The sequence below is a fragment of the Marmota monax genome, unplaced genomic scaffold (assembly GCF_021218885.2).
Source record: "Marmota monax isolate L192 unplaced genomic scaffold, Marmota_monax_Labrador192_F-V1.1 WCK01_AAM20220418_F8-fsc00008, whole genome shotgun sequence".
NCBI classification, from domain to species: domain Eukaryota; kingdom Metazoa; phylum Chordata; class Mammalia; order Rodentia; family Sciuridae; genus Marmota; species Marmota monax.
The window spans coordinates 2,256,459-2,280,038 of NW_026694432.1; the positions used below are offsets into that span (position 1 = coordinate 2,256,459).

Below are 23,580 nucleotides of genomic sequence, written 5' to 3' on the forward strand. Positions count from 1 at the left end.
GAAATGAGAATTTTTTAGGAATGAAGAAGGGGGTCTTATTTTATTTTATTTTGGTACTGGGGATTGAAGCCAGGGTAGCTTAACCGTACAGCTACATCTCTTAACCCTTTTTTATATTTTGTTTAAGAGATAGGGTCTTACTGAGTTGCTTAGGGCTTCACTAAGTTGCTGAAGCTGGCTTTGAACTGGCAGTGCTCCTGCCTAGCCTCCTGAGCTGCTGAGATTACAGGCATGTGCCACTACATCCAGCTCCCTTTTATCTCTCTCTCTCTTTTAAAGTATATATATTTTTAGTTGTCAACAGATCTTTTATTTATTTATATGTGGTGCTAAGGATGGAAGCCAAGGCCTCACATATGCCAGGCAAGCGCTGTACCACTGAGCTACAACCCCAGCCCTCCCTTATATCTCTTTAAAAGAGAAAGGAAATCATTTTAGTGGAATTGAGAAGCATACTGACTTTCAGTAAAAATTTAAAAGATATATGGAATATTATGTGGTTGATTTCTGGTCCCCTTTAACCTCTTAGTTTTCTCACATACTTGGCATTATATATTCCACTGGGGGCTGGCACTTGAGGCCATCTGAAGCAGTCAGTGACTAGAAGTTATCCCCCTTAATCTGACCTTTGTTTTAGGATTAGTCCTTTTGTTTAACTCAAAAATCTTTATTACATTTTTGCTCAAAATCTTTTTCCATTATACCTTTTGGGGTTTAGAAGCAGTTGGCTTTCACTTTTCCTAACCCTGAGTTCCTCCATTAACTATAATCTTTCTATAGCCTTTCATTTCTCTATTCATACTAATTCTTTCCTGCGCTTCTCATTTCTCTGTTGCTAGCTTTATTAAGGTATAATTGACAACTAAAAGTTTTTATCTGTCTTGTGGTACAGTTTGATGTTTTGATCTATATATATGTTGTTAAATGATTAAATTCAACTAATCTATTATTTTTGTGTGTGTGGTGAGAACATTGAAGATCTAATTAATAGTTACCATGTTTTACAATAGATCACCAAATTTTATTCATTCTAACTGAAATTTTGTATCCGTTGTCCAGCCTCTTCCCATTACCTGCTGCTGCCTATTCTTTCTCTTAGCAACCACCATTCTACTCTCTGCTTCTATGAGCTTGACTTTTTTAGATTCCACAACAAAAGTGAAATCATGGAGCAGTTATCTTTTTGTTCTTGGTTTATTTGACTTAGCATAATGACTTTCAAGTTCATGCATGTTGTTGCAAATGGCAGGATTTCCTTGATTTTTAAGGCCAAATGTAGTCCATTATATATTCCATTCATCGACAGATAGATACTTAGATAGATTCCATGTGAGTTCATTACTTTCTTGAGACCTCTAAGTACAAATAAAACCCAACACACAGTATTACTTTTTTTTCTCTCGCGCTATTTCCCTAGAGATGCAAACTTGAAAATTATATGGTTTGTTTTCCAAGCTTTTGCAGACCACAGTTTTATTAAATGTTTTGCCATTGTTTTCATGTATCTTAAATTTTCCATCCCAAAAGTATTCTCTTGCTGCCTGCTCTTGACAAATATACCAATGCCTATTTAGATCTCTGTTTAGGCCAGTACCTTAAGATAACAGTTTCTGAATTGCTCAGGAGAAAGTTATTTGTAGTCCAAATGAACTTCCAAACTTCATATGCTAAATATTTAAACAGGAATTTAGTTTTACTCCCATAACAAATTTATGATGTGTTTGAGTTGCAGGCTGTTTTCTCTATGTAGTGATACATTATATGGCTCTGCCTTAACTCTATGGCCATGCTTATTTTTCATATGATAGAAGATGAGAAGAAGGCATATCTGTTTCTTAAAAGCCTGGGCCTAGAATTGACATTCTTTTTTTTTTAATATTTATTTTTTATTTGTAGTTGGACACAAGACCTTTATTTTATTTATTCATTTTTATGTGGTGTTGAGGATCGAACCCAGGGCCTCACACACACTAGGTGAGCGCTCTGAGCCACAAATCTTAGCAGCCATTCTACTCTGGGGGAGGGAAAGATGAATTATGGTAGACAACTAGGAATTTGTATCATACCTAGGATGCCCTGTCCTTCCCCAGTCCTCAAAAAAAAAAAAAAAGATTTTATGATTAAAATTGTTATTCTGGAAATAAAAATTTAGCAAAACTAGCAATCATCTCTGCCCTTATGGATACTTCATTGTACTGGTGTGTGTGTGTGTGTGTGTGTGTGTGTGTGTAAGGCAGGGAGATATTAATAAAATCCATATATACTTGGAATTGTAAATATCATAGAGTATATAATGGTACTTTGACATTTTTGTGTTAGCTTTTCATTACTATAACAAAAGCCCCGAGATAATCAACTTATAAAGAGAAAGGTTTATTTTGGCTCCCAGGTTTGGAGATTTGAGTCTATGATTGGCCCTGTTGTTTAGGGCCTGTGGCAAGGAGTGTGTACATCGCGGTGGAAGCATGTTGTAGAGCAAACCTTCTTACATCATGTGTCAAGGAGCAATAGGGAGGAAGAGAAGAAGGCCAGGTTCCAACAATTTCTTTTGAGGGCACATTTCTAGTGACATACATATCTTCCACTAGGCCCTAACTCTTCAAGTACTACCAGCTCCCAATAGCACCCCACTGCAAACAAATCTTTAGTACCTGAGCCCTTGGGAGACATTTAAGATCCAGACTATAACAGTTGTATGCTAAGAGGATTAGTCAAGATGTTTTCTTTATTTCTTAGGAACGGTTTGTCAGTTTGTATCTTACTTCTATGTATTGAACTGTTGGTATATTGGATGTGAACCCATCTTCTGTGGGCATTTCTTGACATAAATCCTATGAGGCTTGGTCTAAGAGAATTTTGCATTTATTTCTTTCAAAGATCCCTCATGTGTCACAGCCCTGAGACCCGCCCCCCCCCACTGTTTAATAGCTGTTAGATTTTTGCTTCCTTTTCCTTTTGTGTAAAGAGTACCTATCTTTTGTGTTGTTGTGAGGATTAAAATAGTGATTTACATATAGTTGTACATGGAACAGCAGCTTCAGAAGGGAGGGCCTACCCCCACTAAGAACTAATACATTGAAAATCATTCTTATCATTTTTATTTCATTACTTTAGAATTTATTCTAAATTTTACTTTAGTGTTAAGAAACTGTCTACCTTCAGCCAAAACAGTAAGTGAGCATGTGTATTTTTTAAGTCAGATAAGAAAGTATTGATCATTCAGTTGATATAAGATTCACTAAGGAATGTCCTCAGAAAAATCAGAAATGGATCTTAATTTCCCATATCTACTTCTCTCCCTTTCAGAATCATACTACCTTCTTTCGATACTTTAAGTTGCACATGTACTATTCTTCTTTCCTATGAACTCTATTCTTAACTACTTTTTGGATAGTTCATTTGAATTTTTTAATTTATTTTTTAATTTTTCTGCCCTTGACAAAGGAGAAATATTGGATCATGTTATACCAGGCATTAAGAAGGTTTTAACAATGATTTGTTGGCTGAGTGAATTTCCTGGTTCCCATTTTACTTAGTACTTAAGTGTTGCTTCCATTAATTTTACCTTGATATGTTCCTAAATATAAAAAAAATTATGGCTATAATATTATTTCATTTATTAACTTACTGTGTAAGTAACTTTTCAGGAATTTTAAGTATGGTATAACCAAATGGTATAACAGATTTGAAAAGTATGTCATTAATTACAATGAATTTAGTATATGAAATATTTTTTAAAAATCTGGTTTAAAATATTTAACTTTGTATTCTTGATACATTTTAGCACTGAAAATATTGAAACTATTGCATTTGTAAGATATAGGAAAGATATTTAAAGACGTTTGCATAAGTGCAAAAAAGGCCTCTTTATGTAAAATATAAATGCTATAAACAAAAGAAATAAATATTATTCTTTTGAGGCAAAGCCCCCTTTTATGTTTTCACTAGTTGTATCTCATTTTTATGACACACCTATAGCATTATAATTCTAGTTTATAGATAAGGAAACTAAAGTTTAGATAGGGTAATTGATGCTCAAGATCTCATAACTGGCAGAGTTTTAAACCTAGTTTTTTGAACTCTTAAGCCAATGCTTTTAAGAAGTTACCAAAGAGAAAAAAAAGTCCAATTTGGTAATTTGAAAAGAAATAATAACCTAACAGAAACTCAAAGCTAAAGCTTAAAGTCAAAATTTTGAAGTAGATTCTTTTCAAAGATCTACCGCTCAGCTGGGCAAGGTTGCATACATCTGTAATTCTAGTAACTTGGGAAGCTGATACATGAGGATTGCAAGTTTGAGAACAGCCTCAGCAACTTAGCAAGTTTCTAAGCAACTTAGCAAGCCTCTGCCTGGAAAAAAAAAATTTTTTTTTAAAGGGTTGAGGATATGACTCAGTGGTAAAACACTCTTGGGTCTAATTCCTGATATCAACAACAACAACAACAACAAAAAGCACAATTTATGTAAAATATAAATTTATGTAAAATATAAAGATCTACTCTCCTCATTTCACTGTTTAACTCTACATTTAGGCTTAATATTTTCCAAAGCAAGAACATATTCTAGGAAAATAATACATTGTATCTGTGTCCCATTACACAGTTATTTGTATATTTATTTAGTTCTAATTTCCTTTCTCATTATTTTAATCATTACTTGTTTTTCATCTCTCCTACTCTGGTTTGTAACTCATTTGAAATCTTCTGTTTTGTTTATCTTTGATTGTAATCCCGTATCTTGTTTATAGTTTACACATAGAAGATGCTTAATAAGTGTTGAATATTATTAAACTTAAAGTTCTCTTACATTGTGCCCTCTGTTTTACTCAGCTTTTGTGTCACTGTGACCAAAAGATCTGATAAGAACTGAGAGGAGTAAAAGTTTATTTTGGCTCATTATTTCAGAGGTTCAGTTCATGACTGGCTGACTACTTAGCTCTCAGCACAAAGGGAGGCAGAATGTCATATGGAAGGGCAGAGCAGAGGAAAAGCAGCTAAGGATATGATAACCAGGAAGCAGGGAGAGAGAGCTTAGTTTATGATGGGCAAAATATAAACCCCAAAGGCACTCCCTCAGTGGCCTCTTTGCTCAGCCACATCCTACTTCTCTACAGTTATCACCTAGTTAATACATGTCAGTGGATTAATGCACTGTTAGGTTATAGCTCTTTTACCTCTGAACATTCTTGCATTGGCTTACACATTGGGGACACCTAATGTCTAACCCATAGCACTATTCTACCTCCATGATATTCTCTGTTACTTTCCTATGGAGAGAGGGGAAGTGATCCTAGTCTCGTTCATCTTACCTGGTTCATTTTTCCCTTTGCAGAATGCCCTTTCTTCCTTTCCTCTATTTGTAAATTTGATTCTAATTTATCTCTTCCATGAGACCTCTATCCTTCATACCACTTTGAATTCTTTTTGTAGATACACCGTTGGGACATTTTGGACATTTGGACATATTATCAATTATCTTTTTTATTTACACCCTGTTTCATCTGGATTGCAAGTTCAAAGTTCTGTATCTCTCTAGCTCTGAGTATTAGCTAACATGTTCAAGAGATTTGTTAGAAATTAAAGAGACTGTTTTAAAAACATTGCTGAATAGTTTGGGAAGAAAACTTAATGACAGAAAATGAAGAGGTCTGCTAGCCAACATGACTAAATTGGCACTGGAACTAATGAAAAGAAGATAATCTCCTTCTGTAGATCAAGTGGATCATATTTTATTATAATTATAGAGTCAGCATGATAGATAGCACCCTTTTCCCCTTTTCTGTAAATCTCTTAATATTTTCACTTATAGTATTGACCATGAACCTCCTTGACAATGTTTTTTGATATTCACTGTGTTTTTTTCTTTGTCTCTTTGAACAATGAACAATGGAGAAATTTTTCTTGTTTCCTTTTTTTTTTCAGTATAATTTGTGTATTTCTTATTGGTCATTTATTTGGGACTGTGAGTCATTTGAACTTTTTTCTGTTGGTTCTGGGATGAAAGCATGATTCTCTCAGCTACCACTAACTCACCATATGTTATAATTATGAAAAGTGATGAAAATTATGGTGGTGGTGAAGCAAAAAGCTGTGATGAATTGATGTTTTGATTATAAATAGCTTAAATTTGTTGTGTATTTTATACACCTAGACATTCTGCACTATTCTTTAAATAGTTTATGGAAGATCTATAATGTAGCTATTATTTACTTTACCTATGAGAGTAATGAGTCTGAGAAGGATTAGGGAGCATTCTTAAAGACCAAATATTTTATAAATAACACTGATAGACAATCTGGTGTTAAAGGTAGAGATTTTATTTTATTTACTCTTATAGTCCCAACATTTAGAACAGTGGCTGGAATTGTTTTGTTGAATGAATCCAGTTCCTCTCCCTCATTCTCTCTTGAATTCAACATCGGATCTTTCACTTTCATTACTGCATCATAGCCACTCTGTTAAAACTACTAACCTCCAAAGGCCCATTTTCATGCTTTTCTTACTTAAACTATCAGCAGTTACCTTAGTTCATTTTCTGTTGCTGTAAAACATGCTACCTGGGTGACTTACGATGAATAGAGGTTTATTTTGGCCTATAGTTCTGGAGGCTACACGTTTACGACCAGGTGGCTACAATTGGGAAGAGCCTTGGACTGACGCATCACTTGATGGAAATGTAGGACAAGCATAAGCGATGACATTGTTTTATAACTACCTGCTTTTACAGTAACTAACTCAGTCCTAAAAGGTGAAAATTCTCTCCATTTGAAAGACATTAACCTCTTTTAAGGATCTAATCACCTTTTTAAAGCCCTTACCTTGCACCACTGTTAATATTGGGAATCAAATTTCAACATGAATTTTGGAAGGGACAAACCATATTGAAACCATGGCAGCATTATTTGGCCCAATTATTTTTTCTCCTTCCTTAAAATATTTTCTTTATTGGCTTCCAAAGCTTCCCATTCTCCCATTTCTTCCCCTTCACCCCAGCTTCTATTCCCAGGGCTCATTCTTTAAATGTTTTCTCCTCCTTATTTATATTCACTTATTTGGTGATAGTGCCATATTTTTAAAATACCATTTAGACTCTAGTACTTAATTTATTTCTTGATCCTAGACTTTTCCCCTGAATTTTTCTCTAATATATTGTGCAATTAATTAATAGATTAATACGTATATAAAGCTTAATATATCCCAAACTAGTTTCCTGATATTTTACTCTTCCTGTTCAAAGGGTATAACTGCTGGGGTGTGGTGGTGCATGTCTGTAATCCCAGCAGCTTTGGAGGCTGAGGCAGGAGGATCTTAAGTTCAAAGCCAGCCTCAGCAATAGCAAGGTGCTAAGCAACTCAGTGAGACCCTGTCTCTAAATAAAATACAAAATAGGGCTGTGGATGTAGCCCAGTAGTTGAGTTCAGTCCCTGGTACTCGAATAAAAGAAAAAAAAAGGGGTATAACTAATTCACACATACTTAACACTTCTAGTTATTTAAGCCAAAAAAGCTTTACTATCATCCAATCTATTAGCAAAACTGTTGGGCTCTGTCTTCCAAATGCATTCTGAATCTGATCACTTTTCATCTCTATTGTTGTAATTCTGGTCCAAACCAGCAACCTTTTACAGATTTTGTTATAATTGTTTTCTGTCTCATTTTCCTGTCCCCCCTGCCCCCCCCCGCCCCCGCCATGCGCCCTTGGCTCCTTCCACAGACTGCTCTCAACATAGTAGCCAGGGAGGCTCTATTAAAAAAGAAGGAAAGAAAAAATTTTAAAAAATGTATTTTTTGGGCTGGGGATGTGGCTCAAGTGGTAGCGCGCTTGCCTGGCATGCGTGCGGCCCGGGTTCGATCCTCAGCACCACATACAAAACAAAGATGTTGTATCCGCCAATAACTAAAAAATAAATATTAAAATTCTCTCTCTCTCTCTCTGTCTCTCTGTCTCTCCTCTCTCACTCTCTCTTTAAAAAAAATGTATTTTTTTCCTTCTCAGAATAGAAACCTAAATTATTCATGCCTACCTTTTGACCTCACTTCTCTTACTCAGTCTGCCTCCACTGACTTCCTAGCTAATATATCAAGCATGTCCACCTCCCCACCCTCCAGGAGCTTTGCATTTATTTTTGACTAGGCCTAGGAGATGTTCAGTGGGATGGCCAAAAGGTGAGAAGCAGATAGATTGAGGGGAGGCATGGAGCTGATAGAGCAGCCCAACACACATAAATTAACAACTTTAGAACTCCCTGTAGGGAGGGGCAATTCCTGGGACAGGTTACCTTACCAACAGGTTGGAGCAAGGGCAGGTTATCTTGATAGGGTGGAAGAAGGGCAGGCTTCAACTTTTCAGACTCACTCAAATTGATCTTGATCCGACCCGACTTGATTTACCTATCCATAGTGACTGCCTATCTAAATCTGTCTTCATTCTTTCCACAGATGTCTCCATGACTTAGATCTTCTCTTTTCCTAAGTTCTTCCAGTCTTTACTGAGGTGCATTCTTCTCCATGAACCTTCATGGACTATCTCTTTTAAAATTACAGCTCATTCCCTGCATGCCTTTCCCAGCCCTCTCATCAGCACTTCTTTTCCCCTTTCTTATTTTACTTCTTATATTATGTAACATCCTTTGACATACTTTATTTTTTAAATATTTTTTAGTTGTCAATGGACCTTTATTTTATTTATTTTTATGTGGTGCTGAGCATTGAACCCAGTGCCTCATATGTGCTAGGCAAGCACTCTGCCACAGAGCCACAAACCCAGTTCCCCCCCATACTTTATTTTTATTTCTATCAGTGTGTTTGTGTGTGTGTTAAGTCTGTCTCCTTATTAGATATAAATTTTACTAGAATATAAATCCTACGAGGCAGAAATTTATTCATTTGTCCATCCTGACTTTTTTATTTGTTAATCCCCAAATGAACCAAGGAGTGAGTCTCAGAACTAGAATTTGTATTAAGTTCTGTTTGAACTTATAGCTATCAATGGGTTTATGTGTGTGTATTATTTTAAATATACCTCCCTATACTCAAAAACCTTTTGAATCAATGAAGTCTTATAAATTTTATAAATGTGAAGTGAACAGTTAAGATTTATTTAATAAGGAAACATACAGTGATGATTATGATTACTATATTCTGAAATTTGTCTTTAAATATGACTGAGACATATACTGGTTTTATGAATTTTATAAAAGTAGTATGTATATGTGTGTGTGTGTTTTATGTGTAATGTTACTATATATATAATGTTACCATATATTGTGTTTAATATATGTGTGTATAAATAAATATGTATAATATTTTTAAATAGGTTATCAGGACACCCCATGGGAGAGACTTTGATGACTCTTTAGAAAAGTGTGAAGAGTATTTGGGTGCAAGGTCGTGTGGAAAGCCCCAGCATTCAGCGAGGACCTTACTAGTTCATTCAGCACCCTCAACAGTGCCGAAGCATTCTCCGAGCCCTGTGTTAAATAGAGCTTCTCTTAGGGAACGGTAATGTATATTGTCTATTTCCTTACTAATCTTTTTTAATGATCAGCATTAGAAATGAAAGTCAGAACTTATGCATGTGAAGTGATTATGTGTAAAAGTTTCTTTTGATTTTGAGGTTTACTTAAATTATTTTTGTTTAGAGTATATTGTATACCAAGAGATATTTCTCTCTAGCCCAGTTCACTAGAAGTGAGATTATTAATCAGATATGGGTATCTTTAAACCTAAGTAATTAATGTACTATTTTAAAGTAAAAATTAGAGCATATGATCATTTTAGTAGATTAATAGAGATTTAATGTTATAGGCATGCTTTGAGTATAAAAATAGCCTAGGTTATATTTTCCAATTAATTATAATGGTGATTTATGCATTGGTGGCAGATTGTATCTAATTTTCTCCCCCAACTCCCCAAGAGAATCTTTTTTTTCCTTTCTTTTTTTGCTGGTACATACTTACTATATAGAATGAATGGCAGGCTTCATTGTGTCATTCATATGTGTGTGTGTGTGTGTGTGTGTGTGTGTATATGCCACTAACATATATATATATGTATGTATTATATATATGGGGAGTATATATATGCCACTAATATATTTTGTTTATATATATGAATAATATTATACATATGGGGGGATACATTATACATAATTTGATCAGTTTTACTCCCCAGTACCTCCCCTCCCCTTTTCTTCTTACTCCCTCTGATCTTCTTCTTCTACTTTCATGGCATCCTTTTTAAAAAAATCTCTCTACTTCTACTTATAAGACAAAGCATATTTCACTTTCTGAGTCTGACTTATTTTGCTGAAAGTTATGGCCTCTAGTTCTATCCATTTTCCTGCAAATGACATAATTTTGTTCTTCCTTATGGCTGAAAAAAACTCTATGGTGTGTATATAACATTTTCTTTATCAATCCATCCATTGACAGACAGCGAGCCTGACTCGCTGTTGTGAATTGTGCTGTGATAAATATGTGCATGCATGTATCTCTAAAATATGCTGATTTTTAACTAATTTAGATAAATTCCAAGGAGGTATATACCTCAGTTACATGATAGTTCTATTTTTTAGGTTTTTGAGAAACCTCTTCACTGATTTTGACAGTGGCAATACTAAATTACACTTCTACCAACAGTGTGTAAGGGATCCTTTCGAACTCACGTCCTCATCAGTATATATTATTTGTATTCTTTTTTAAATTATTTTTTTTAGTTGTAGTTAAACACAATACCTTTGTTTCACTTATTTATTTTTATGTGGTGCTTAGGATCAAACCCAGGGTCTCGCACATGTGAGGCGAGTGCTCTACCCCTGAGCCACAACCCCAGCCCATTATTTGTATTCTTGATGATTGCCATTCCAACTGGACTGAGATGAAATCTCAATATAGTTTTGATTCATATTTACCTGTTAAGTAAAGATGCTGAACATTTTTCCACATAGTTATTGGACATTTGTATTTCTTCTTTTGAAAAGTGTCTGTTCTGTTCAATTCATTTGCCCATTTGTGGGCAAAATGATTGGATTGTTTGCTTTTTTAATGCCAAGGTTTTTGAGATCATTATATATTTTGGATATTAATTCTCTAGAGTAGCTGGCAGATTTTTTCCCATTTTACCTGTTGTCTCTTAGTGCTGTTGTTTCCTTTACTATGTATAAACTTCTTAATTTTTTAAAAAACTTTTACTTCTTTCTTCCCAATTTTTATTTTATTTATTTATTCTTATGTGGTGCTGAGGATCAAACCCAGTTCCTCACATGCACAAGTCAAGCACTCCACTTCTGAGCCATAACCCTAGCTCCTAAACTTTTTAATTTGATATCATCCCAGTTATGATTCTTGCTCTTATTTCCTTAGCTATATAGGTCCTACATAGAAAGTCTTTGCCTGTATCTATATGTTGAAGTGTTTTCCCTATTTGTTGTTCTAATAGTTACAAACTTCCTGATCTTATACTTAGATCCATTTTGAGTTGGCTTTTGTACAGGGTGAGATAGGAATCTAGTTTGACCGTTCTACATATGGATAGCCAATTTTCCTAGCACCAATTGTTAAAGAGGCTGTCTTTTTTTAGTGTATGTTTTTGATACCTTTGTCAAGAACCAGATGACTATAGCTGCATAGGTTTGTTTCTATATCTCCAATTCTGTTTCATTGGTATAGAATGTCTGTTTTCCTGTGAGTATCATGCTAATTTTCTTGCCATGGCTCTATTGAATAATTTGAAATCATGTATTATGATGCCTCCAGCATTATTATTTTTTTTGGCTCAGCATTGTTTTAGCTATTCTGAGTCTTTGAAATATATTGTTGGTATTTTGATAGGAATTGCATTGAATTTGTAGATCACTTTTGTAGTATGACCATTTTAACAGTTTTAATTGTGCCCATTCATGTCGGGGGCGGGAGATGGGGGTTCCATCCTCTAGTTTCTTTATTCAGATTTCTATAATTTTCATTGTAGAGATCTTTCTCTTCCTTGGTCACAGCTATTCCTAGGTATTTTATTTTATTAGAATCTGTTTTTTAAAAATATATATTTTTAGTTGTTGATAGACCTTTATTTTATTCATTTATTTTTTTTTATATGTGGTACTGAGAATTGAACCCCAGTGCCTCACACACGGGAGACAAGCACTCTACCACTGAGCCATAAACTTAGTGCCTTGAACCTGTTTTGAATGAAATTATTTTACTGATTTCTTTCCCAGAAGATTCAGGTATTGATTTTTATATGTTTACTTTGTATCTTGCTACTTTGCTGAATTTGTCAGCCCTACAAATCTTATAGAAGAACACTTAGAAGGACCTTTGGAGTATTCTAAGTATGGGATCATATCATCTATAAACAGAAATAATTTTATTTTTTCATTTTCTATTTGTATTTCTTTCATTTCTTACATAATAGGAAAGTTCTTATTTCTGTCATAAGTAGTAACTTAGAAAACTGTTTTTGTCATTTTTTTAAAAATAGGCAACTGTATTTATTTAAAAACATAGAAATCTGAAAACCTAAGACACGTTTTAAGCAACTTGAAAATCAGTTTATCTTATATGGTATAAAAAAGATGAAGTAACCACTAAATTCCTACAGCACGTTAGGGACATCAGACATAATTAACAAAGGCTTAATTAATATAGAAAGTATATCCAACATTAAGCGTAAAACTGATGACTCAAACAAGAGTCTATAAGTTAGGTTGCTAAATTAAAACACCTGTGTGAACAGATAGATTTGTCTGTTTCCTTATAAGCCTTTTAAGCATTTGAAAAATATATATATAGAATTCGTAAGCATTCAAAAATATATAGGAGGCATTTTGGCCTTCTAGATAGAATTTTGATTAATGTTGCTTCTTGTCCATTAGAATCATGTCTAAGTAGATAGTAAATTATTGGCTTAGATACACACACACACACACACACACACATACACGCGCGCACACATTAGAAGTCAAGAGAGAGAGAGGAAAGTTGGGGCCTAATCCCACATGATGGAGATTAGGGCCTACTTTTTCTTCTATTAAACACAGGGTCTCTGGTTGTATTCCTAATTCCTTGATCCATTTTGAGTTTAGTTTTGTGCATGGTGAGAGATAGGGGTTTAATCTCATTTTGTTGCATATGAATTTCCAGTTTTCCCAGAATCATTTGTTGAAGAGACTCTCTTTTCTCCAATGCATGTTCTTGGCACCTTTGTCTAATATAATTGTAATTTTGTGGGTTAGTCTCGGTGTCCTCTATTCTGTATCATAGGTCTACCAGTCTGTTTTGGTGCTAATACCTTGCTGTTTTTGTTACTATTGCTCTATAGTATGGTGACACCACCTGCTTCACTTTTCCTGCTAAGGATTGCTTTAGCTATTCTGGGTCTCTTATTTTTTCAGATGAATTTCATGATTGCTTTTTCAATTTGTGCTCTATGTATATAATAAGAATTGTAATGCGTTTTGCTGTCATATATAAATATAAAAATTTACATTAAAAAAAGAGAGAGAAGACAAGATGGCAAGTTAACAGAAAGTGGCTTTTCTCATAACTCCGTGACTCAGAACTCAAACAGCAAACAATTCCTCCTCCGGGAGGTAAATGAATAAAGCACTCCACTGATATTCAATACTGGACAGAAAGCCTCAAACTCTGGGAAATTTTTGGTACATTAGACAAGAGTAAGGAAGAGAATTAGAGCTAAGCTCCTGGTAGGAGCAGAGAAAATTAATACATAATGTCAGAAAAGACTAAAAACTGCTGGAAAATCTTGGCGTTGGGAGACCCGTGGTGGGAGGGGCAACCTGCTCTGGGCCTACCCAGTGGCTATTGAGCTTATTAAACTGGTGCATGAAAGGCACTCGGGTCTGCCTGCTGTGCATGGAGCCCAAGCTGGAGACATTTTGGTACCTTCTGCATCGCCAATTGAGACTTCGAACTTATAATCTGTGAGTTCAGGGCTGAGACCAATAAATGAATCTGGTTGACACCACCATGAGATCTAAACACAGTCTAGCAAATCAGGAGAATATCTGGCACAGAGCATTTCTGGCACAGAAACCATTTTGCCTGGGAGAAATACAGGTGGAGGCCAGAGAAAGCCTGCCCTCCCCTACTCCTTTGAACCCAGCAACTGCAGGACCAGTGGCAGGGAGAATCTGAAGAGGTGGAGTGACTGAGTTCAGTGCTTGGAAATTGTCCTTGAGAGCCAAAAAAGGCCAGTATCCCCAGGTAATATAAATAGTGAAGGACAGACTGCCCTTTCCCACAGTGGAGCCCTGGGGAGAATAGTGCCAGACAGTCCTAGAAGTGCGTCAATTGATTAAGGCCTGAAAACTCCCAACACAGTAAAACACGTGGGGCAATACCAGACCAAATTCCTGCCCCCCCAACACCCTCCCCAGCTTCACTTGCAGAAGCTTATCTCAGAGAACCCAGCAGTCACTGTACCCAGGAAGTGAAACCAAAATCATTTTCCACAGCTCCTCACACCATCCTGCTGAAGAAGGGAAGCTGACAAGGAAAGGCAGTTTGGCACCATGTGCATGTACTCTCATTGACTATTCTGTTATTTTGTTTTTGAATGTGTACTGATTGGTACATGATGGATATTTATACACTTGTACACATGCATATTTGTTTCTGCTTTTTCATATTTAGCATTTCTTGTAGGTAGCTATTTTTATGCTCTGTTTTTTGAGGGTCAAGGTTTTTGATTAGTATATTTTGGATTAATTTTCTGTTTGTTTCACAACTCTGTTTCCCTTTCTCTCTCTTTTTCTTGCTAACAGCTAAACTCTATTGTTCTCTCTTACACTCTGCTTTAATTCTTTTACTTCTATTTTTCTTCCCCTTCAAAAACATCTTATGTCGCCTTTGCATTTGCCCTATTCACCTCTTGAAATCTATAAATCCTTTCCTACCACCATATCTTCTTCTTCTTTCCTCTTAATAAACTCTCTCTTTAACTGGAAAAAAAAAAAAATATATATATATATATATATATCTCGTATCTGTTTATTTTTTCTTATTTCTAGCACTTTTTTGAAGGGTGTTAGTTTTCATAAATATTTTGAGGTCTAAGATGTTTGATATATTGATTTTATTCTTATAATCTTTGCTTTTTGAAAATTTTTGGACATTTTTTTTCCTCTCACTTATAGGTTTCCCTTAACTCTTTTTCAGCCAATCTCTATTGTTTTTATGGTGGGAAATAACTGATATATCATTTCTGATTATTGTAACAATCAACATTGTAGATTTCATAGCAAGATCTATTTGGTTTAATGCTGTAAATTGTTTGCATTGGTTGTTGCTGCCATCTGTCTACCTCTAAATTGTGAGGTACTGGAAATGTTCAGGGACACTATAAATCTATAGTGTAGAAACTATACTGCCTCAAAACCAATTGTTAGATGAATAGATACACAAACAACATGAAAAACCAAGGGACTAAATCGCCCCAAACAAACTAAAATACTCCAATAACACAATCAATTGACATCACAGTGGAAGAATTGTCAGAGAAGAAGTTAGAATAGAACGTTCATAGTTAAATTTGTCTGAGAGTTAAAAGATGATGTAAGGGAAAAAAATACAAGAAGCAAAAGATCACTTCTCTAAAGAGATAAAGATCCTGGGGGGAATAAAAAACAAGTAGAAATCCTCAAAATGAAGGAATCAATAAATTGATTAAAAATTCATTGGAAAGCATCACCAGCAGACTAGAACTTGGAAGATAAAGTTTCAGGCAATGAAGACAAAAATATACAATCTTGAAAATATATTTGACCATGGAGAAAAGATGTTAAGAGACCATGAATCAGAACTTCCAGGTAATACTGGGATTGCATGAAAAGAACAAATTTAGACGAAGGCCCAGAGATACAAACTAAGGGAATGAACATTCTTTTCAATGAATTAATATCTGAAAATTTCCCAAATTTAAAGAATAAAATGGAAAATCAAATACAAGAGGCACACAGGACTCCAAATATACAATATTTTAGAACAGACCCAAACCAAGGCACATTATTGTAAAAATGCCTAACCTACAGAAGGATAGAATTTTAAAGGCTACCAGAGGAAAATGCCAGGTCAAATATACAGGGAAACCAATACAGATCATAGATGATTTTTCAACCCAGAGGCTCAAACGAGGAGGCCTTGGAAAAATATATACCAAGCTCTGAAAGAAAATAGAAGCTAACCAAGAATACTATAACCCAGCAAAATTAAGCTTCAGAATCAACAATGAAATAAAATCTTCCATGATAAATGTTAATTCAGAACTAGAAAGTGTGCCCTCCAAAACACTCAATAAAATATTTCATGAAGAAGAAATGAAAAATAAAACCAAAGACCAGTAAAGGGAGAAACTACACTAGAAGAATAGTCAATCAAAGGAGAAACTTTTCAAATTAAAAACCAGAAATAAATCAAAAGGACAGGGATTAAAATAATTTCATAATAATAACATTGAATGTAAATGACTGAAACTCATCAATCAAAAGAAATAGACTGGCAGATTGGATTCAAAACCAAGATCCTAGAGACTCAAGTCATAGGCAAAGACATCCACAGACTTAAGTTTTACCTTATCATTCACATGGATCTCATAAGCAAGGATGGGTTTCCATCCTCAAAATCTGATATAGTGGACTTCAAGTCAAAGTTAATCAGAAGGGACAGAAGTCCATTTCATACTTCTTAAGGGAAATATATACATCAACAAGACATAACAGTCATAAATATTTATTCCTCAAAAAATGGAGTATCTACATACATCAGACAAACTCTTTACAATCTCAAGAATGAAATACATCTCAGCATAATAATAATGGATGACTTTCTTGTCTTCTCACCACTTAATTGATCTTCAAAACAAAAACTAAAGAAGCTATAGAACTAAAAAAATACAATTAATAAGTAGACTTTACAGACATAGGTAGAATATTTTATTCATCAGTGACTGGATACACTTTCTTTTCAGCAGCACATGGATCTTTCTCTTAAAAAGAACATATCTTGGGTCAAAAGTAACTCTTAGCAAATGCAAAACAAAAACAACCCAGGTAATTCCTTGCATTCTATCAGATCATAATGGAATGAAATTAGAAATAAATGATAAAAATAGAAGCTACTCTAACAACCGGGAGACTAAATAGTATGCTATTGAATGACCCATGGTTAGCAGAAGAAATCAGCGATGCAATAAAAAAAAATACTTGGGTTAAATGAGAATAGCAATAAAACATATCAAAATCTCTGGGACATTATGAAGGCAGCACTAAGAGGAAAGTTCATTGCATGGAGCTCATTCCTTAAAAGAACATAAAGTCAACAAGTAAACATCTCAAAGCCCTAGAAAAAGAAGAACAAATCAATACCAAAATCTCTAGAAGACAGGAACTAATTAAAATCAGAAGCAGAATTAATATTGTCAAAATGACCATACTACCAAAAGCACTATATAGACTTAATGCATTCCTGTTAAAATTGCAATGATATTCTTCATAGGAATAGAAAAAAAAAAAAACAGTGATGCATTCATTTGGAAAAATGAGAGGCCCAGAATAGCCACAGCAATCCTTGGTGAGAAAAGTGATTCAGGAAGCTCATAATGCCAGACCTTAAATTATACTGCAGAGCTATACTGCAGAGTTCAAGAGAAATTTTTAAACAGGTTTTTCTGCTGAAGTCTGGGAACTTGCATATCAATATCAGGGGACATTTTTTGATTTTCATATCTACCCAGGTGCACATACAAACAGTGGGTACAGCTTTCTTTTTACCTAATTTATTAATTATATGCTTTTTGATTTTATTTAATTAGATCTGTATCATATCTGTAGGTTTTCAATAATTTTTTACATGTATCTCCTTGGATATGTTTTTATCAATATTGTTTTTCTACCCCTGAACATAATTTATTGAATTCTCCAATTATAAATCTCTGTAGTATGGTACCAATTTTAGTTCTGTTATATCATCCATGTATATAATTTTATTCCATCTTTTAAATTCCTCTGAGACTATGTTAATTTTTTAACTTTTTTATGTTATAAACAACAGTGGGATGCATTTTGATGTAATCATACATGCATGGAATATATTTGCTTCATTGCTTTCACATGAGAGAAAAAATTTAACTTTTGACTTTGATTCATTTCACTTGGAATACTGTTCTTCAGTTCCATAAATTTACTAGCAAATACCATAACTTAGATATTTTTCCACTGAGGGTAGCTGAAATCAGCTGTTCCTTTATTTATATTTCAGTGCAGGGGATAACTTAGTTAGTAGTTGAGTTCAAAGCCAGCCTCCGCAATTTAATGAGACCCTATCTCTAAATTAAATATAAAATAAAAGGACTGGGGGTGTGGCTTAGTAGCTGAGCTCCCCAGGTTCAATACCTGGCACAAAAGAAAAAAAGAAAGAAAAAGAATTTTAAAATAGTTAGCTTTCAGTTTACCTAAATTAATATTTTGTTGTACTCTCCAAGGCATGCTTTTGATAGATAAACATTTTTTTAGTTTCACCAAGTTAGAACACCTCTATTCCAAGTACATTTTCGAAACAAAACAAACAAAACAAAACAAAACAAAAACCCTAGATTTAGTCCATGATATATCATGAAGGCATATTACTAGGAACAGAAACATTTTATTCTTTTCAGCACATAGTACCACATCTTCAAATATAAGACATTCTTTGAAAGTCTGTTTTTTTCTAGGTCACTAAACAATATATTTGCAGGATGTTTATATAATCCATTGAAATCAATAAACAATTTAAACTGAAGTAAATGTAGATTTATGTCTCAGGCAAAATTGGAAGTTTTCCTGGAAGCTGTATGACAGAACATACAGCTGTAGGAGTTTATGTGCATAAACATTCACTGCAGTAAATAAACTTCCTTTAAGATTGCAGGAAAATGCTAACTCCTTAATCATGTATATGAATAAACAGATTTCTAGAAAACTTTATCCATGGCTTTAAGTAAATGGAAACTTTTATTATAGTGAAGGTTAATTTTGCTTTGAACCCACTTAAGAAATACCTCAAAAAATAAAGTTAGCCAACCATAAAATGGTTTCAATTTTGATTGTATTTCATAAGCACTTCTTATCAAAGTGTAAATATTAATATTATCACTTTAAATTTTATATTTGAGTTCACAACTATTACTAAAATTAAATTTAAACATTAGCATATTCTACTAGCTTGAATCAGCTTAACGTTATGATTTTTGTAAATTAAGTTAAAGATCAATAGGCAAGTATTCCTTATACCATAGCACAGACTAGTGGATCCTATAATGGAATTTTAGTTGTTATTTGGATAAAACAAAATAGCTTAATTATACTGATTCTAGTTTTGAATTTGAGAACAAAATAAAGAGGAATGGAGGCTTTACATCTTAAGTGGCATCTTTAATTTCAATATGTCAAGAGCTTTGTAATGTTTTGAACAACCAATAAAAAAAAATAATTTCAACTCTCACTTGGAGTTGCATAGTTGCATCTTAGATTTCCAAGATGTACTACACACACTGCAAATAACTATTCTGTCCATGCATTTGCATAGGTGCTGTAAAACTTGCTCTTACATATGTCATAGATCAAGTTTTAGATACAATTAATTATCCTTAGATTGTGTTCTTTAAAGTAGGTAATGTGTAAACAGATTGTCTTGCTTAATAGTTGTACTTTGTGTGACAGTATAGTGTTATAATTTTTAAGAACATAATGGGAAGAAAAAAGGCAGAGTTAAGCAACTTATTAGCATTTTATTTATCTATTTATCAAGGAATTGCCAAAAACACTTCATATAAGTGCTTTATAATTAGAAGGATCCAGAAATTTTAGTTGTTATTTGGGTAAAACAAAATAGCTTAATTATACTGATTCTAGTTTTGAATTTGAGAACAAAATAAAGAGGAATGGAGGCTTTACATCTTAAGTGGCATCTTTAATTTCAACTCATAAACTCTAATAAAAGTCATATTTTTCTTATATTTAAATATTTAAAAAATTCTTTTTAAAAAATACAGTTGTCTATTAGCAAAGACTAGAAAGGGGACCTCACTTGTGTTGAGAAGGGACCATTTTATTTCTGTTTCCTGTGTTCTGAAAGAATAGGAACATGATTGGACTCTAAATAAAATTTTCATCTATTATACATATTTTATTTCATTTCATAAATTAAGGTTTTTTTAACAGAAAAGAATTTGTTCTGCATAGTTTAAGAGAATATGATTAAATTACTAGAGCATAAGAACTAATTTTAAAGGCATTATACATGGAATTGTTATTCTAATACAAAAAACTTTATTTAGAGATAAAATTCTAAAGAATTATGTCTGGAAATCATTAAGATATCAGTTATATAGGAATTTTCTCCCAAATGCACATCAAACTTAATTACTAGGACTATTTATTTATTTATTGTACATATTATGAAGACTTAATAGCATAGCTGAGAACTAGCACCTGATTTTATGTCTTCCCATCATCCTTGATCAAAGGAAGAAAATATGTAATTTTAATCATATATTTTTAAATCTTATATATTGGATCACATAGAGATAAGAAAAAAATAACTGTGTCTAGTGTTTGGAAATTTGGAATTCCAAGTTTGTATTTTTGTCCCTTTGTCTACAATTTACTTTTGTTTTTTTGCTTACAGATTCCACTCTGATTGGTGTTCACCTTCAAACTGCGATGAGATCCATGACCGGGTAAAAAATGTCTTGAAATCACATCAGGCTCATCCAGGACATTTATATGTTAGTTTCTAAAATTTTCTCTTCAAGGCTTTTTATAACAGGACAAGAAAACTACCTAAGATGCTTAATGCTTGCAGTGTTTATTCACTGGAAATAAAGAAAAGCATACTCCATTTGAGGGAAGTTAATGAGCTTGCTATAAGCAACTTATCTAGCTTTCTGCTTGACCTGGGTCATGCAAAATTTTTGACATAGATCATCAGAAATATAAACAGTGTTAGTGATGATTATCATATAAAGCGTAAATAGTAGGCAATCCCTATTAGGTACCCTCTCGCCCTGTAGGAGCTCTGTCTCTTTTGTTCTCACTTGAATAAATCTTTTACACTCAAAAAAAAAAAAAAAAAGTAGTAACTTCATGATAATTATTTCACAGTCTTCAAAACATGAAAGTTCTTGTTCTGTGGTACGGTATAAAGAAATTCCATTTGTTACAAATAGGTTTGTTTCTAAGTGGTAGAATATGAGAGAGGGGTTTTGAAAGTTTATATTTTGAAGAAACTTCACCACTGATTTGTATATTAATTAAATATTTAAGGAATAAAAAGAGATGGTTAGGTCTATCATTTTATTATTAAGAGAATATAAATATGAGAATATTTTCTGTGATAAAATAAACACATTTACATGCATGACAGGAAATAATGACAGCATTCTCTTTTGTATTTTATATCTTATTTCATTTGTCAATTTAAAAAACAATCATCATCAGTTTCATGTTTGGCAGAAGCTTATGATTTAACCCTGGGATCAATTGTTTAATACATTTAAAAATTTTTCCCATTTTTATTAGTGAATTATAATTATTACAATGTTAAGTATCTATATGTAATTTTTTTTAAGATTCAATTTGTTTTCAAAGCATAATATACATATAGAAAATGCATAAAGCATTAGTAATATCTTGATGAACTGTAATAAAATCAAGAAACTCATGTAAACTATTTACCATATCAAGAAACAAAACATTATCAGTTCTGGAAAAGCCCGTTTCCTGCCAGCCTCTGCTGCTCTAAGAGTAAACATTGTCTGACTTCTAACAAAACATTATCTTCTAACACCAAGATTAGCATTCCTTGTTTTGAACTTATATATAAGTGACACTCTACAGTGTTTAGTCCCCTTTTTCCTGACTTGGCTCACTTTGTTTTTGCCATTCAGACATTTCAGATATCTTTGTTTTGTTTTGTTTGTAGTAGGAGTTCTTCATTGTATGAAAATCCTGCTTTTTATTTATTAATTTCTCTGTTGATGGATATTGGATCGTTTCTGGTTTGGACTGTTATGGAGTTGCAATGAGAAGATTGTACATTTCCTTGAGTGATACTGCATATATTTTATTTGGGCATATACCTATCTGTGAGAGTACTAAGTTAGGGATATGTGTATATTCAGTTTTAGTAGATACTGTTGAAGAAATTTGCACATGATTCTAACTGTTGACATTACCACTACCAGAGTGGAACTGTTCTAACTTGTTCAATGTCTTCATTGCAACTTGATTGATCGTGTGTGTGTGTGTGTGTGTGTGTATGTATGTGTGTGTATGTGTATGTGTATTTTGGTCTTTAGATAAGTGAAAAGTAGTTTATCACATAGTGATTTAATTTGCTGTTTCCTGATATCAAGTGAATATTTTTATTAGAGATTTGAATGTCCTTTATTGTGAATGCCTTTAATGTTGTCTGCCCATTTTTCTAATGGATTATCAACCTTTAATTTTTAGTTAAGATTTCAATATAGATTCTTGACATAAGTGCTTGTGTTTTACAATTTTTCTCTCAATGATACCCTTTAATGAAAAGCAGTTCTTAATGCTATTGAATATAATTCATTATTTTCCCTTTTGGTTAGCATTTTTGTAATTTCCAGACTTTTTCCTCTGTTTTTTTTTTTTTTTTTTTTCTTATAAGAGCCTTTTTGTTTTCTTTTACATTTATTTGAATTTTTTTTCTATACAGTGATTGCTAGGTATTCAATTTCAAGAAAGGTTTAATTATCATAATAGAGGTTTATTTTTCTTTCTAGTTCTATTAATTTTATATATTTTGAAGCTATTTCATTGGTTGGATACAGATTTCAGACTGTACTATGAACTGTCTAACCATGAAGTCCCTCTTTATCTTTAATAATATGCCTTGTTTCACAGTAATTGTCTGGTATTAGGATAGCTATAGTGGCTAGTGTTGAATTATATATATTTTTCCATCTACTTTTTTATAATTATATATAAATGTGTATCTTGCAAGTAGCACTTTATGTAATTTTAATCATATATTTTTAAATCTTATATATTGGATCACATAGAGATAAGAAAAAATAACTGTCTAGCGTTTGGAAACTTGGAATTCTAAGTTTGTATTTTTGCCCCTTTGTCTAAGAATAAAAATCTAATGTTGTTTTGTAAGTTATTGTAGCTTTATTTAAATTAATCAAACTTAAATAATTCATTTTCCTTTTTATTAATTTGTTCATTTTTTTGCTGTTTTGTTGTTTTCCCTGTTGGTTTCAACATTCTTACATGACAGAATATTTCTTTTAATGAAGGTTAACATCACCACTAATAACTCATTTTGATAATTATGTATATCTTGAATGTCATGTCATGTGATAGACTGTTCTCCATAATATTGTTCCCCCAAAGCCACAACCTTGGTCTAAATGTTAGAAAACATCAGACAAGACCAAGGAAGGACTTTCCATAAAATATCTGAGCAGTGCTCTTCAAGTATTGCTATATACAGCTGTGTCAAGATTATAAATAATAAGGAAGGACTAAGAAATTTGTCACAGATAT

General features: G+C 33.2%; 1 protein-coding gene across 5 annotated transcripts in view; it reads left to right on the forward strand.

Annotated features, from left to right (window-relative positions):
* Positions 1-23,580, forward strand: part of Spata6 (spermatogenesis associated 6) — a 166,289-nt gene that overhangs the window by 106,173 nt on the left and 36,536 nt on the right. For 4 of the 5 annotated variants that reach the window (XM_058570767.1, XM_046468810.2, XM_046468811.2 and 1 more), the window contains 2 exons: positions 9,316-9,500; positions 20,684-20,783. In XM_058570767.1, coding sequence (XP_058426750.1) covers positions 9,316-9,500; positions 20,684-20,783 — 285 coding nt within the window. The remainder of the gene's footprint in view (positions 1-9,315; positions 9,501-20,683; positions 20,784-23,580) is intronic. The other variant, XM_046468809.2, reaches the window with a different exon arrangement.